The following is a 16,758-nucleotide window of genomic DNA, read 5'->3' on the forward strand; positions in this document are numbered from 1 at the left end:
GGACGGGCACCGAGCGGAAGTTTGCTCGGGGAGGGCGGGCGGACGGGCGGGCGCCTCCATCTTCCCGCCGCAGGGAAGCCGCGGCTCGGGGCCCGTCCGTCCTTTCGGGGAACTACTTCTAAGGGAACGCGGGGAAACTTGGTTGCTCGGGAGTAAGTACCACCGCGGGCGCCGGGCCCGCCCCGACGTGCACCTGCGCGGGCCGCGGGGACCCCGCCCCGCCCGGGCTCGGGCTCGGGCGCCGGACCCGCGCGGCAGGGGCGGGCGAGGGGCGCCGGCTGCGTCCCCGCCGTCCCCGCGCGCCCCGGACGTCTCCAAGTACGTGAGGGGCCCGCGGAGCCCGCTCGCCGCCCCCGGGGCGCGGGCCTCCGCCCGGACGCGGCCCGCCCCGCGCAGCTGTCGCCGCCGCCCGCGGGCTCCTTTCACTTTCTCACGGCCAAGTCACCCGGAGGGGCGCCGCCGCCGCCGCACCCGCGAGCCCCGCCCCGCGCCGCCGGAGCCCCGCCCACCCCCCCAGAGTCGGCCCCTGCGATTGGCCCGCGCGGGCGGCAGCTCCGGCTCGCCTCTCCCATTGGCCGGTCCTCTCTGTCAGTCCGGCTTCTGCCCGCCGCCCCCTCCGCCCTCCCGGAACGCTGCCCTCCTATTGGAAGAGTCTGCGGCCCGGGGGCGGGCGGGGAGCGGGTCCCGCCGCTCGGGGTCCGCCGCAGACGCCCCGCGCGGGCGGGGGCGCGGAGGAGAGGGGCGGGCCGGGGAACATCTGGCCGGCGCCGCCGCGTGCGTGCGTGGTGCGTCCCCCGCCCCTCCAGCCCCCGCCCCGCCCCCCGGCCGGCGGCCCCGCGCCCGCTCCCGCCCGCTCCTCCTGTGTCTGGCAGGCTGCGGCCGCCGCTGGGCTGCTGCCATGGGGAGCCGTTGAGCGAGGGGCCCTCTCCGCTCCGCCGCGCGCCTCCGGCTGCCAGCGGGGGTGGGTGGGAGGGAGGGCGGGCGGGCGGGGGAGCGGGCGGCGGAGCCGGGCTCGGGGGGCGGGGGGCGGGGGGCCCGCGGAGGAGGAAGCCCACCAAGTCCGGCGGCGGCGGCGGCGGCCGGGCGGCGGCGGCGGCGGCGGCGGCCGGGCGGCGGCGGCGGCGGCGGAGGACGCGCGGCGGCGGCGGCGGCGGGGACGCGGGGACTTCGGGCCGCTCCGTGTGAGTCCCGGCGCCGGCCCTAGCCCTGACCCCGCGCCCTGCGGGCCCCGCGGGCGGGGGCGCCAGCTGTGCGGCCGGCGGGGCGGGCGGGCGGGCGGGCGGGCGGCCGGGCCGAGCGCCCCCCGCGAGCGGAGTTAGTTTGCGGGGTCGGAGCTCTCGGGGCGGCGCAGCTGCGGGAGGCCGGGGCGCGGGGACGGGCGCCGCCGCAGCTGCGGGGTCGGGCGGGTGCGGGCGCCGGGCCCCCTCCCCCGGCCGGTGCAGCTGCGGCGCGGGGCGGGCGCGGGCCGGTGCAGCTGCGGCGGCGGCGCCTCCCGGGTGCGGAGGGCGGCGGGCGGGGGAGGGCGCGGGCCGCCGCAGCTGCGGAGGCGCCCGGGACGGCGCGGCTCGGGGGAGCGGTGCAGCTGCGGAGGCGCCCGGGACGGCCGCGGCTCGGGGGAGCGGTGCAGCTGCGGCGGCGCCCGGGGCGGGGCGCGGCGCGGGGCGCGGGGCCGCCGCCTCCCCCTCGGCCTCTTGCGGCGACTTTTCTTTTGTTGTGGCCGTGACCCGGCTCGGCTTCCGCGGCCGCGCTGGAAGGTGCCTCCCCGCGGGCCCCGGCGCCCGCCCCGCGCCGCCGATCCCGGGCCTCCGCCGGCCCCGGGCCGCGTGCGACCGCGCCGGCTCCGCGCGCCTCCCGCACTCCCCGCGGCGGGACGCGGAGGGCCAGGTGCGTGGGGCGGGAGCTCGGGGCGCCTGAAACCGCCGCCCGCGTCCGCCCCCCGCGCCCCCCCCCCCGCGCCGGGCGGCCGGGCTGACGAACGCCGAGGGGCCGGCGAGGGCGCCGGGGCGGCGCGGGGCGGCGCGGGATGGGCGGCGGGCGCGGGCCCTGCCCCGCCGAGTTGGGCAAAGTTGGGTCGGTGACTCTGAGGAAGCGAGGCCGGCGCGGCGCCCCGGTGCTGGGAGCGGAGCCGAGCGGGCGCCGCAGGCCCGGCTGCGGAGGTGGACGGCCGGCCGGGCCCGCTCACCTGACCGCGGCCGCCGGGCCGGCCCCGCCAACTCGCTAGAAAGTTCCCCGCCCCCCCTCCCCGGGCTCCCCGGGGGCCGCGCGCGTCCCCCCCCCCCCGCGGAGAGCGGGACCGGGCGGGCCGGGGCGGGGCGGGCGGGCGGGCGCGCGGCGGAGCCCCCGGTGCTCCCGGCCCCGCTGAGGCGAAGCCCCGGCCGGGATCTCGGCGAGTGCGGCTTCCGGCCGGCGCGGGCGCCCGGACCCGAGCTTGGCACTAAGCGGGGCCGCGCGCGCGCGTGCGAGGAGGCGGCGGTCGGGGCGTCGCGGACTCGGGTGGGCTGGGAAGGTGAGCCCGGCGGAGGGAGGGAGGGAGGGAGGCAAGGGCTGTCAGCGAGCCCGCCAGCGCTCGGGGCGCCGAGGACATGATCTCCGCAGGGGAGGAGAAAGAGAAAATAAGGCTGAAATGGGACTGGAGATGTCAACCGGGTGGGTTTAAAAATATCCCCCGGCTGCCTCGAGACTCCACGCCGGAGTCGATAAAAGTGAATCTGGATTTCCTGAATAGCAAGCACCGGGGCTGGGGTGTGCTGTCAGCGTGGAGCCGGTCCACCAACTTGAGACAGAAGTGTTGCTGTTCCATAAATACAGCAGAACTCCATATGCTGAGTTTTTCCAATTTCTTCTGTTAGAAAGTTTTGGGGGGGGGGGAAGAAAAGGAAGACTTTGAAGTATTTTGTTTATACTAACAGAAGAGAAAAGTTCTCCTAAGAAAAAGCGGGTGGCAGGAGTGTAGAGGAGTAGCATATGGCATTAAAAGGAGCACAGCTGGAGGTAGCATTTCCATCTGAGCATGATGTCAGAGCAGCTGACAGCCTGCCATCCCTCAGCCTTTTATTCTAACACACAGACAGGGAGCTAGTGTGTGCGGATCTGTGGTGGAGAAGGTATCGCATTCCTCTCCAACATCATCTCCACTCTGCATCTGTCTCCCTTAGTCTGCTTGTTTTCCACCGATGTAAGAGACCTGGAGCCAGCAAGACTCAGAGGAAAGGACTTAATCAAGTTTATGTGTCCTCAAGGTAGGCGTAGCAAGAGACCGGATTGAGTATTTTCTCAATCTCCTTTGGTGTTTTATTTAATTTTTTTAAGAAATCACATTGCTTTTCTAATCCAGTTTAGGACTGATATATGGAACTGAGTAGTAAGTGGTGAGCTGACTGGAGTTGAAAGTCTTGGGCTTAGTTTTAATTTTTACTCCTCTTACTTGAGCAAGTAAATTAATTCACACATATTTCAAGTTTTGAGCTGTTAAGAAAGGCTTTGAAATACAGCCTTTTGAGATCACTTTGGATTAAAATGCCTTTTTGTTGTTCACTGTTGTTTAGATTCCTTTTGTTTGATGGGGGGGGGGGGTGTAGAAATAGTAAACTGTCTGGAATCCAGCATTCAAATTGATAGGAGAAGATGATTCTAGTTAAGAAGCGAGGTGGTTGTGTAATTAATTCCACTGTGAAACTTTATTCTTCAAAACATTCAGCAGCACTGCTGAAACATACAGCTGGAGTGTTTTTGAAACCCGAGGTTTCTTAAGGGGGGGGGGAAGAACTTTTGTCCTTAGGAGAATAGTTTGACTAGTTTCCTCATTTTCTCTTTCAGATATGTGTTTAAGAGATCTTTTATTTCAGCATAACAATAATTATTTGCAGGAGTTTTTGTGTTAGCGACTAATTTAGAACTTGTAGATGTGAGCTGCCTGAATTGGCCAGACAGCTGTAATCGCACTCCCCCATTCTTAATCTCTTTATCTGGGCGGCAGCTGCCATATGGCCACTGTCAGCTGGATCAGATGTTTATAAGCTTCCTTCTCTGTCCCTCTGTCCTCTCAGCCTCCTAATTTGATCACGGCTACCTTGTGAGCTGCCCTCCAATCTTTATTTTTAGCCCTCTCAAGGATTAGGATTGATGGTAGCTGTGGGGCACTTAAAGTGATTGTATTGTAAATCTTGGTGTGCTCTAGCAGTGGCATCTTGCGGATATGTCTGGGGTTAGGGTGGCAGTTTTAGTCTGTCTCAAGCAAAGTGTAGAAGGGCAAGGGAAGGGATTTCTGAGAATGAACTTCATAAGCCTCCCCCAGAATGCTCTTGGGAGGTGGTCTCCAGAGGGGAAGTGGGGTTCTCTTTATCTCTGTAAGGGCTTTGCCCACTGTAACATCTTTGTCTTTGCCTGACCAGAAAGCCAGCAGGGCAGAGAAGCACACACAGTTGAGACCTTAGAGGCTAGTGGGAAAACAGAATCTAGCCAGTTAGGTTGAAACAAAGTATTTTCTGCTGGTGAGGTAATTAAGGCAGAGCCAGAAGAAAAGTTTCTTTTCTAGAAAAAGGTTTGTTGGGTTTGTTTTTTTTTTCTTGCCCCTAAGTGTCCAGCCTGTATAAGTTTTGTAATTCATTGAAGGAGGGATATGCCTTTATTTTTTAAAGTTTGTGTTAATTTTAACAGGCTTGCCTTGTAACAGATTGAAGTTTAGGGGAGGATTTTCAGAGTTGGGTGAAGCCCCCTCTCATTGCTAATACTGTAGAAGTGCAGAGCATACAAAGAAATAGAACCTCTTTTTTTTTTTACCCTCTCAGTTCATTAAAAAAAAAAAATCTTTGGATTTGTTCAGAGTAAGGATGATCTTTTCCATCTGTTGGTGTCGTTCCTTCTGATCTCGTGCATGTGTGCCATACCTGCAGATCTCAGGCATTAACATCTGTTTTTATACACAGGGCTTTTGTTGTTGTAACACTCTGACTTTAAAAGTAAGTTGTTTGCTGATTTCTGGTCTAATTATGCAGTTTCATTTTTTTCTTGATTCAGCCAAATGTGTGTATATTTAAACTGTGCTTTCGGAGTAAAGACAGGTATTGAAAGGAATAAAGCAAGTTGTTGTTGGTTTTTTTGTAACCTTTCAGAATCTATCTGGGACTTTCTTTTGTTACATAAGTTGCTCCCTTTGAAATTAAACCTACCTGCGGGTTTTATTGGATGAGCAGAGATGGCTACATTTTTCCCAAGAGATCTGAATTCTTGTTTCTGTAAGAGGCGGTGGTTAGAGGATAGCTTTAAAAACTTGAGCAGAAGTTTGGGGCAGGTTGAGAGGCTGCGGGGTTGGGAGAGGCGGTGGAGAAGGTGCGGCTTTCTTGGTGGGCTCAGGTCTGGTGTGTATGGCTCGGTGGTGGTTGGGGCGAGTGGTTACTGTGACTTTCCCCGGGGGCTGGAGGGAGGGCTGTGGCGGGCTCCGGAGCAGAGCAGGCGCTAATGAGAGGCTCTTCTCTTCGCAGGTTATGAAGACAGCATGGAGTTTCCAGACCACAGTAGACATTTGCTGCAGTGTCTGAGCGAGCAGAGGCACCAGGGCTTTCTTTGTGACTGCACGGTCCTGGTGGGGGATGCCCAGTTCCGAGCGCACCGCGCTGTGCTGGCTTCGTGCAGCATGTATTTCCACCTCTTCTACAAGGACCAGCTGGACAAAAGGGACATTGTTCATCTGAACAGCGACATTGTCACAGCCCCCGCCTTCGCTCTCCTGCTTGAATTCATGTACGAAGGGAAACTCCAGTTCAAAGACTTGCCCATCGAAGACGTGCTAGCAGCTGCCAGCTATCTGCACATGTATGACATCGTCAAAGTCTGCAAAAAGAAGCTGAAAGAGAAAGCCACCACCGAGGCGGACAGCACCAAGAAGGAGGAAGACGCCTCCAGTTGCTCGGACAAAGTGGAGAGCCTGTCGGACGGCAGCAGCCACATGGCGGGCGACCTCCCCAGCGACGAGGACGAAGGCGAGGAGGAGAAGCTGGCCCTCCTGCCCGGCAAGAGGGACTTGGCAGGCGAGCCTGGGAACATGTGGATGCGCTTGCCCTCGGACTCGGCAGGCCTGGCCCCGGCGGGCGCGGAGGCCGAGCCGCACGCCGCGGCGGCTGGAAAAACAGTGGCCAGCCCCTGCAGCTCCACAGAGTCTCTGTCGCAGAGGTCTGTCACCTCCGTGAGGGAGTCGGCAGATGTTGACTGTGTGCTGGACCTGTCTGTCAAGTCCAGCCTCTCGGGAGTTGACAATCTGAACAGCTCTTATTTCTCTTCACAGGACGTGCTGAGAAGCAGCCTGGTGCAGGTGAAGGTGGAGAAAGAGGCGTCGTGTGATGAGGGTGATGTTGGCACTAATGACTATGACATGGAACATGGCACTGTGAAAGACAGTGTGGGCGCCAACCACAGGGTACAGTACGAGCCGGCGCACCTGGCCCCGCTGCGGGAGGACTCGGTGCTGCGGGAGCTGGACCGAGAGGACAAGGCCAGCGACGACGAGATGATGACCCCCGAGAGCGAGCGCGCCCCCGGGGAGGGCGGCATGGAGGGCAGCCTGCTGCCCTACGTCTCCAACATCCTGAGCCCCGCGGGCCAGATCTTCATGTGCCCGCTGTGCAACAAGGTCTTCCCCAGCCCGCACATCCTGCAGATCCACCTGAGCACGCACTTCCGGGAGCAGGACGGGCTCCGCAGCAAGCCCGCGGCCGACGTGAATGTGCCCACGTGCTCGCTGTGCGGGAAGACCTTCTCCTGCATGTACACGCTCAAGCGCCACGAGAGGACGCACTCGGGGGAGAAGCCCTACACCTGCACCCAGTGCGGCAAGAGCTTCCAGTACTCGCACAACCTGAGCCGCCACGCCGTGGTGCACACGCGCGAGAAGCCGCACGCCTGCAAGTGGTGCGAGCGCAGGTTCACGCAGTCCGGGGACCTGTACAGACACATCCGCAAGTTCCACTGCGAGCTGGTGAACTCCTTGTCCGTCAAGAGCGAAGCGCTGAGCCTGCCCACGGTCAGAGACTGGACCTTAGAGGACAGCTCTCAAGAACTTTGGAAATAATTTTACATATATATATATATATAAATTATATATATATATACATATATATACATAGATTCTATATAGTTGTGGTACGGTCTAAAAGCAGTCTTGTTTCCTGGAACTAAGAAGTTGGGATCTTAACTTGTTTTTGCACTTTAGAATAATAGCATGAGACTCTCACTAATTTAGCATTCTGATAAAAGAAACCTTAGGACGAGTCGGAGAATAGAGGGGCGTCTTTTCCTTTGAAGGGCAGGCGAGGAAGCCACCAAGAGCCTTCTCTGCAGGTGGCCCCGTCTCATGGGGCTTGACTTCCACAGCGCTGTAGTGCCCTTTTTTTGGTGTGTATGCCCCACTTTTTTTGTTCTTTTGGGTTTTTTGTTTTGTTTTTGTTTGTTTGTTGTTGTTTTTTTTTTAAAGTAGAAATCCCCTCCGGTTTTATTAGCCTCTTCCTATGTCTCAAATTGCATGAATCTTTTCTGGCTGTTGGAAACCTGAATGCTTTTAGACCCAAATGGAAAATTTCTGAAATGCTGGATTATCTATTTTTAAACAAGCAGTTGACTTAAAACTTTCTGTGGCAACTTCTGGTTTTCTGACAGTTCCCAGTGCGGGGAGATCTGCGACTACACTGGGTCACTGGGACCCTGTCTTTGTGAAGGTTTGCTTGGGATGAAAAGGATATTGCAGCTTCAGCAGTGTTGAAGTGTGTGTTTAAAAATGTGAATTACTGTTCTTGTATACTGTAATTGATTACCTGGGCTGGGGGGGTCAAAGAACTTGACAGGTTGTGTTGATGCTCTTAGTTGAGTCTTGAAAAGTAAATATTAACGCTACAGAAATGCATGAGTTTCAATATATTTTTTGTCTTTGTTTGCATTGTATAACTTTAATGAGTGAGTTTAAAATTATTTAATTTTCTTAGAAAAAAATAGCACCATTTGGAAAAAAAACCTGGTGTTATGAAGAACGCAAATGCACTGTTTTTATTTTTATTTTATATAATTTAAATTGACTTCCCACTGTCTTTAAGTTGAAACTGTTAAGCTGAATAAAAATTTAAGCTGCAAAATTGATAACTTCGCTACTTAACAAGGAACATATAAATGTTTACAAACGGCTTAAAGATTTGCATGAGCAGTGTGCGTTTATAACAAACTCCTAACTGCACAGGGTCCATGCCAGCTCAAAGTTTAGATGTACACATTTACCCAGTTGAGCGTTCTAGAATAACTACTGCACACATTGACAATAGGTCATTCTCTCTCTCTCTCTCTTTCTCTTTTTGTGCTCCTTTTCTTTTTCTCCTCTTCTTCCCCCCTCCCTCCCTTCCCTCCTCCTCCCCTCCTCCCCCCACCCCAAACTCATGAAAAGATTCTATGGACTGAAAAAGCCCCGGGCTGAAGGGACTGGACTGCCTTGATTGACAGAAGGGCTTGGAGGGCGAGCAGCTCCGGCTGCGGCCAGGGGCTGCTGGAGTGACCTACGCGCTGGGCGAGAGCGTTTTGCACAGTGTTTGTTTTCCTGTCTTGCACTTACAAATATGGTCTATGGAGTAGCATGGAAAACATTTGCTGTTTTTCCCCTTTTTTTTTTAAAATTGCTTTTGTTTAAAATTTGATCGCCTTAACTACTGTAAACATAGCCTATTTTTGTGCTTAAGATACTGAATGGAAAACTCCATTGTGTGTTGCTGGACTGTTTTGGAAATATTTGGTCAAATGTGTGTTAATTTGGCTGTGATGGCATTTAAAGCAAACAACAACAACAAAGCTGTGAAAATGGCCTTGGAGCATTATCTTTAGTTACTTGAAGAGTTTCTAGTTTTTTTTTTAAAATACAGTTTATGTTAAAATGATTTTTATTAATTTAGAGAAGACAATCGATGTCTGTGAGAAAGCGGACTTTTCTTTGGGATTTTCTTTTGTGGTCATTGTGAGCGATTGCTTTTTCCTGTACTTAGGTTCACATTCTTCCTCTGTTCTAAAACTTAGACTGACATCTAGCCTTGACAATCATAGTATGTTTTATTTTCCTGAAGGGGGAATAACTTATAATGCTGTTTAGTTTTGTACTATTGGTGTGTTGGTGAATTTTTAAACTGTGTGCTAACTGCAATAAATTATATGAACCGACAATCTCCTGTGTGTTGTTTGTTACCATCATGAATTGCCTAGATTCTAGGGAGGTCTGGTAAGTGACATCTTTTATTTTAATGTCCATTCTATTTGGACTTTATGAAATGAATAGAATGCCTTTGGTCACCCAAATGGAAATGTCCAAACATTTTAGTCATTTAAGAAGATACTAAAGTGCACATTAAAAAAAAAAAAATCAAGTCCCATTCTGTAGAGGATGGATGGGGCGTGCTGAAGAGATTCCTGGAAACTTGTGGGTCCATGGGCTGGTGGTGGCAGCCTGGGTCCCCGGCACTGTGTGAGCCCTCACCGGGCGCTCTAAGGCTCCTTTCAGTTGTCATTTCTTCCAAGTTGATTGGGCAGACCTGTTCTCTGGTGGTCCAGTTAAAGTGGACCGTTGAAGGAGAGGAGTCTTAACATGGAGGAAGACTGCTGGGCTAATGAGTGGTCGCCTAGGCAATTGAATTCACAGGCTTTCCATTGCCCAAGGGGAGCTGGGAGAATGGGAAGAGGTGTAATTTTAAAATTGATCCGGATACTGCACCATTAAGAGAATCCTATTCCCTCTTCTTCATTACCATCCCAACTCCTGCCTGTCAGGTTTGTGTCACAGAAGCGCTGCTGGCGGAGGTAGGATGTTCACACACACACACACGCGCGCGCGCACACACACACGCATACGCATGCAAAGCCACCCACCCCAGGAGTTGTCACAAATATTCCTGGTGGGTCTGCTGGGCCAGGCACTGGCCTGGGAGGTTTTGTAAACCCTGACATCTCTAACTCCACAACTCGCAACCCTAAAGACATAGGAAAACAGTAGTTTTATCTTACCTCTGTCAACATTAATGCACCCCCAGGTAAAATGGCTCGTAGGAAGCTTAATAACTCGACAGAACACAGACTATGAGACTGGAGCTTGGGAATGCATCTGTAAGGTGTCTGGATATTACATAAAGCACAATTGGAAATTTGCACCTTGGGAGTCTTACATACCGTTTTGAATTGAAAGAAAAGTAATATGCAACTCAACTTGATTTTAATCAGCGAGGCATTCCTAGTGGAGTGTACATCGGGCTCCACAAAACTTGCTGAGCGCTTATTAGCTTACAAAGGGAGAGGACCCTTATACTTCTGTAAGTCAAGTCTTTGCCACTGAAACAGCCCCTGAGAGCTTCAGGAGATGTTGAGAGTTTACTTGTATCATCTAGTTCTTCACGGACAGTCTACCTTGAAATAAGCATCACCTTTAGGAATTTAGCTGGATGTACCCACCAAACTATTTTGGCATGCCATTCGGAAATACTTAAAACACTGCAAAACTAAGACAATTAATTTTACAAATTGCCACATATTTGAAAAGTGAGATTTGGAAATAAGTTACTACACTGAAGAAAGAAAATTTGTCACTGAATCATGTTGAGAACCATTCAGCATTGATTCTCTCCGTTGACATCTGACTGATGGATAAGTATATGCTAGAAGTATGGCTTCACTTACCTTCGAACACATCTGTTTCTTTCAGATAATCAGGTCCTAGGCCCGGCATTGTGTGCTGGGAATAGCCTGGAGGGTATACCAAAAAGAAAACGTTAAGGATGTTGGTTTGGATTTTTTATTATGCTATCAAATTAATAGAAGAATCAGGTGGAGTTTTTAACAAACTTGTCATGAAGATCTACAAACAGGTTTCGGGGACGTTAGGAAAAGGCAGACACTATATTAAGATTGTACAATAAATAGTTCATATTAGACTGACTGAAGTGCTCCTTTTTTCTAAACATGTTGTTTTGAACTTTCCTCAAAGAAAATAGTTAAGTTTTTAATCCCAAAAGTAGCTTTACTTAAAAAAATACTGACTTCCAAATTTTAAAGATAAAACATATACACACACAAAAAGATATTCAACACTTAAGAAATCTTGCTGTATCAGATAAGGATTTTGTAAAGGTCTTACAATCTACCAATGTTATGTTTTGCTACCTCGTTCCTATAAAACTTTTAAAACTTGCACATGCCATGGTAGGCAAGTTAGGTAATATTCTATTTTAATTGTAGATACAGATAGAAATGTTTCTTACAATTATTTTTTAGGATGTTTGAAAGAAGTGTGAATTTTTAAATACAGTATAGAAAAGCTTCATTATTTTTATTGAAGTCCTACACTATTGAAATGTTACAGATTATGTCACCTTTAAAAATAAAGCAATAATTTCACTTTTTAAAAGTAAATAGCTCTTAGGAATTTCACTTGGCTAGAGCCCAAGTTTACTACACTGCCGGGATTTTGTCCCTTATGCCCCTTTTGCCTACAAGAAACAGCATAGTCTCTCCGTATGCCATCGTTTGGTGGAAACATTTAATATTTTTTCGCCCTTCTACACTGGCTTAATTTTTTTTAATATTATAAAATAATAAAGCAGTCAGATCTTATTGGTGACACTTGAGAGTTTTTAGAAATAGCAATTCATTTTCATATGCTTTACAAGTTAAATTACATGGTGGGTTTTTTTGTTGTTGTTGTTGTTTATTTGTTTGTTTGGTTGGTTGGTGTTTTTGCAACCCAACCATTTAAGGAAGAATCCTTGCTAATTAACTTCCATAATTTCTTGTGGAGGAAGCAGAACTTGCCCTGCAAAGCACAGTGAAAGGAAGGGAGATAGAAGGAATGGAGCAGAGGCACGCTTTTTCTTCTTCAAATCCAAAGCGCTTATATCTCTCTATGCCACATAAATTGACTTAGTTCTCCCAGTAATCTAGACACATCAACTAGTTTCTCCTAAAATATCTATGCCCTTGAATGAAATCAGCATTTTTGGAGGAGAGGAATGAAGATCCAGTTACCTTTCCCAATTCTATCCTAATACTGACTGTCCAGCACCATTCTTAGTTAGCTTCTGTGAACATTATGCACAGTCTTTAAGGCGTCTCCTTTTCTGGTCTTTAGGAACTGGTTGCAACTGAACTTGCCGTTTGCTATAGGGTGCATCCTCTCTCATTTGGCCAAAGAGGAACGGAACCCAATTTGGCTTGAAAGTGTAGTTCATTTAGTCAGGACCAGGGGCGATACGGCTCCTCAGACAGTCGGTTCTCGGAAACGAATGCTTTCCGTTCACTATGTTCTCTGTAGTTAATCATTAGTGGCTTTTACTAAGCATAGGAGGCATGCTTAATATCACTATAGGAATTTTTTTTTAGTGTCACAGCGCCCTAAATATTTAGGCTTAAAAAAATGTGTTTACAACTAGTACAAAGTACAATGTGGAAGAATGTATTTGAAAACTAGTAAATGTATGGGGTGGATAAAATTTGTTGTTTTAATACACAGTACATATGTAATGACATTGAACTTGGAAAACACACATAACCTTAGTTATGCTGGTAATGTGTGCTAGCCAGGACAGAATTTAAAAGAATGTCTCTTGCCTAGTGCCAGTGGCTCACATCTATAATCCTAGCTATTCAGAAGACTGATATCTGAGGATCACAGTTCAAAGTCAGCCAGAGCAGGAAAGTCTGCAAGTCTCTTATTTCCAGTTACCTACCAAAAAGCCAGAAGCAGAGCTGTGGCTCAAGTAGAGCGCTAGCCTTGAGCAAAAGGAGCTTAGGGACAGAGCCCAGGCCCTGAGTTCAAGCCCCAGTCCTGACACAAAATGAAAAAATAATTCTATATGATTTATAAATACACGTAACTTAAAGTCATTTTAAGACTTATTTCATTTAAAAATCATAACTGCATTAACAATTCACTTTTCTTCTGAGAGAATTATTAAAGACCCTGACATTTTATATGGCTATTGCTCTGAAATGATTTTGATGAAGTAAGAATATGTAGGCCTTTCATTTAGATGTCTTAAAACTTTGTTGTTTTGTTTTTCAAAAGGGATTCAAAATGTACATAAACCTTTGTTTCACATACATGAACTGTGGGTAGACATGAAATGTCATTTGCAGATTCTCTAGATAGATGGCAATACTCCTTAAGAAGGTCTATTTGGACAAGTTTTGAAAAAATATAGTAATACAATAATAGATAATTAAAATATTGAAAGTAAATATTCATGGGCTATGAATCATAGCTACCAGAGAAGTTGGAACATCTATTTATATTTAGTGTTTAAAAAAATCAACGTTTTCCCCTCATAACAGTTTCTCTGTCACTTAACATTGTCACCAAATAGAAGAAATTTGAGCATAAAGCCATATCCCAAGGAAATGTAGTTTGTATAGTTATTTCTATGACTACCTGGCTTCGAGCTAGTGGGTCTCGTGTTTCAGCATGTGATGGGAGGAGAAGCCACCATGTTTAGATTCAAAACATCATCATTGTGTGTGAGCCTCGAGTGTAAAATTTGTTTGGGGATTGCTACAAAATCCTCCAGATTCTGCGATTGCCTAAACCGACTGAGACTGAAGTCTGGCAGATGGAAGATTCCTTTAGGTTCTGATTTTTGTTGAGACTCAAACCTAAAATTCCTATTTTGTAGTCTGCTCTCGAGTTCATCCTTTTATTTACAAGGAGAGGGTAAACTGTATGCATCCAGTGATTTTGACACCGCACGAACAACTGAACTCCTTAGCCAAGTTGTTTTTGTATCTGACTTTCCACCATTTTTGAGGGGAAAAAAGGAAACAAATTTGAAATGAAAACTGCATTTCTCATTGGCCCTATTTACTACCTTCCAGATGAGCAAGCTTGCATCCATCCTAGATGGAGGCCGAGCATGCAGAGCGGGGAGCTGACGCCTCCCGGGGCTCAGTACAGCCCAGCAGTTAGACAGGGGTGTACACCTTCGGCTCAAGGAGGAAAAATGAGGGGCTCTGTTGGGACAGAGAGAAGTTTTGCTTTTCATGGTGAATGTGAAGTCTTGAAAATGGGTGGCTGCTCATATTCTAGTTGTTATTTTACTCCAGGCTGCCTTGAAGCACTACTTGAATTGCTTCTGTGCAAAAGGCAGAAGGATGGAGGTTTTGTCGTCCTTTGTTCCGTTTGCTTGGTAAAGGTGCCTCTCTCGCAGTAAAAATAATGCTTTAGCCAAAATATGACAGGCGGTCTGTAGGCTTGACCGGAGTGGCAGGGTTGTCAGTGAGGGAAGTGTTTCTATTTAAAAGTCAGTCAAACAATACCCTGGAAGAATGAGGCGGCCAGACATCACAATGTCATTTTTATTTCCATCTATGTGTGTGTATGTATATGTGTGTGCAAACCCTAAAATAATGTAACAGCTAAGTATCACAAGCAGAAACAAACTCAGGCTTGTTACATCTGCATCTTGAATTTGAAACTTTGTATTCTGTACTGATGGCCTTGGATATAATGAATTAATTTTGTCATTCAGATGAGAAAAATCCCTGATGTGGGTGTCTGATAGGCTCCCCGGGTAAGAGACTGCTGTGAACGTCGCCCTTTGAGCCTGAGAAGGGGCAGCGGTGGCTTCGGGCCCAGCCACCCTCCATGCTCTGCCCAGAGGTCGCCCATTGCTCAGGCCGCCGGCTTCTGAAGATGGCCTTTCCTGGCTCGAGGCACAGGAAGGCCAGGGTCCTTGCTTTGACACGTCCTTGAGCAGGATGGAATCTGGACCTGCCCCTGTGGTTTTGCCTCTGAGAGTATGTGCATTGTGCAACTGGGCACTCACCACCGGCACACTTACCATTGCCTGCTTCGCACACTCACAACGCGCAGGTGACATTGGCACGAGGCTGTTTCTTCCCCCAGCTTTGGCCCTGCAGACTCTGTAACAAATGTCTGCCGCAGGGCGCTCTCGGCCGGTGGCACAGTGCTCCTGGCCCCTCTCCTTGGGCTCGTCAAGAGCTGGAAGCTGGCACGATCGTGTGGCACACTCCCTCTCCCTCGGTGCTCCCAGCCCCACGAGCGTTGGCTTGGCTTGCTTTGTTGGGTGGCTGCGAGGCGCCCTGAGCTGGGCGGGCAGGCGGGCGGGCCCTGTGCAGCACACGGCCCTCCAAACCCGCTGCCCTGCGCACGAACCCAACACGCTTCCACCTCATCTGAAAACTGGCCTTGGCCTCGTGGGACGCTTCCGGCAGCCATGCCCAGGCAAACACCCGAGGAAGCCCACCCTTCCGCCCGCCCCTCTGCATTGTCACGCGGAAAGGAACAGTGCTGTGCTCGTAACTCGGTTACACTGATTGCATCCCCCAATAAAACCTCTCCTTATGACAAAGCTCCTTCCCACAGATGTGGGTTGTTGTGAATAGAATTTTATAATTCATCTTGATTGAGTACTACTAGTTTCAACTTTATCTCACTACTAGGCACTCTTTGATAAAAAGTGATTTCTGTACAAAGTGTGAAAATTAAAGTAGTAATCTTAGTAATTAAAAAAAAAATCCACATGGTCAGGTGGATTGTACGCATGTGCAAACCTTATAGAAAAGATCACATTTTCAGTTGCTTTTTGCCAAATCTCTTAAAGCCATTTTCTGATTAATCTGAGGCAGGAAAAAAACAAGGCTCAGTTGGGCACGGGCGTTTTATTTTTCCCTGGAATGCCGAAGAAGTAAGAATGAAAGTTGGGGGCCTTGCTGACTGGGGAGCTAGCCGCAAGTAGAACAAAAAGCGTGGCCACGGATCCGGCCTGACAGCGGCCAGCTGCAGCTCCCGGGAAGCCCGCAGACGGAACTGATTCACCCGGGGATGTAAACCACCGACACCACCTCGCCGGGAGAAGGGGCGGGCGCTGGGTCGGGGCTCAGGCATCTCAGAACCAGGCCTCTGGTCGGGGCTGTGCCCTTTGGGGTGTTGTTAGACCGGCATTGTGGTGACACGCAAATCTGTGCAAATGAACCCTCTTGGAGACACACCTGGGAGAGGCCACAGAGCAGCGGCAGGGCGCTGAGGGCTGGTTGGGACACTAAGTAAATATGACGTGGGTCAGAGTTATGACCCGACGTTTTCCCATACCAGAGCCAAGTTCTGGGTGGCTACAGAGCTCCGGTCCTGTGGCGGTCGGCTCTCGGGCCGCTGCCAGGCCACAGAAGCTTTTGAGCCATCAAAATGATGCTGAGCTTTTGCTCATCTCTTTGCCTTTCCTTCTTCCTTCCCTGCTATCATGACACACATCTTTCAATTTTATAATCACCATCAGTTTTTCTTTTAAAAGGCAATGACTGCAATACTACACGTGTAATGGGGAAAAAAGTGCTTTTGATTGCTATACTTAATGGTTTTGTTGAAAGAAGTTTTTTTTAAAAAAAAAACAAACAATAACTATAAAACAGACCAAAAAAGCAGCAGCCCCCCCCCAAAAAAGCCCCACAAACTTCCCTGTGCTTGGTGCCACAGACAAGAGTCCAAAGGACATTAGCTGCTCCGTTGCACCGCTGGAGGGAAGGTTTGCTTTGAGCTGGGCCCTCCTAATGGACTGCAGCTCTGTGGAAGGTTGAGAGGATTTTGTTTAACCGTTTCTGCATGGGCTTTTAATGAGCACGTGACGGTTGGCAACGTGGGCCAGGTTGTGCGCTGGGCAGCCCCTCAGCCGGGTCCTCTCCCTGCCGACCTGCGGGGTGGGCACCTGCCTTTCTGGCCGGGCCACCTATGGGAGTCGGCGGAGGAGC

General features: G+C 50.5%; 2 protein-coding genes across 4 annotated transcripts; one reads left to right on the forward strand and one right to left on the reverse strand.

Moving 5' to 3' along the window:
- The first annotated feature begins 1,109 nt into the window (after positions 1-1,109).
- Zbtb18 (zinc finger and BTB domain containing 18) lies at positions 1,110-9,183 on the forward strand. 3 transcript variants are annotated; one of them, XM_048357487.1, is made up of 3 exons: positions 1,110-1,181; positions 3,156-3,239; positions 5,481-9,183. In XM_048357487.1, exons 2-3 carry the CDS (start codon positions 3,227-3,229, stop codon positions 7,061-7,063), a joined length of 1,596 nt encoding a protein of 531 aa, XP_048213444.1. In that variant the 5' UTR covers positions 1,110-1,181; positions 3,156-3,226; the 3' UTR covers positions 7,064-9,183. The 3 variants fall into 3 exon arrangements, with proteins under 3 accessions (XP_048213444.1, XP_048213445.1, XP_048213446.1); XM_048357489.1 differs by lacking the exon at positions 1,110-1,181 and having other exon boundaries at positions 2,592-3,239; positions 5,481-6,168; positions 6,281-6,418; XM_048357488.1 differs by lacking the exon at positions 3,156-3,239 and having other exon boundaries at positions 1,125-1,181.
- LOC125360235 (translation initiation factor IF-2-like) lies at positions 1,316-2,584 on the reverse strand. The gene is made up of 2 exons (XM_048358259.1): positions 2,557-2,584; positions 1,316-2,148 (listed from the first exon to the last, which is right to left on the reverse strand). The coding sequence occupies exons 1-2, from the start codon at positions 2,582-2,584 to the stop codon at positions 1,316-1,318; spliced, it is 861 nt and encodes a 286-aa protein (XP_048214216.1).
- Positions 9,184-16,758: the final 7,575 nt, after the last annotated feature.

The sequence above is a fragment of the Perognathus longimembris genome, chromosome 11 (genome assembly GCF_023159225.1).
Source record: "Perognathus longimembris pacificus isolate PPM17 chromosome 11, ASM2315922v1, whole genome shotgun sequence".
NCBI classification, from domain to species: Eukaryota; Metazoa; Chordata; class Mammalia; order Rodentia; family Heteromyidae; genus Perognathus; species Perognathus longimembris.

Bases quoted from the DNA above. Each gene is read 5' to 3' on its own strand.
- LOC125360235 (XM_048358259.1), bottom strand. From the start codon at position 2,584: ATGTCCTCGGCGCCCCGAGCGCTGGCGG. The intron at 2,149-2,556 runs GCTCGCTGACAG...CCACCTCCGCAG, and splicing joins GGCGCCCCGAGCGCTGGCGG to CCGGGCCTGCGGCGCCCGCT.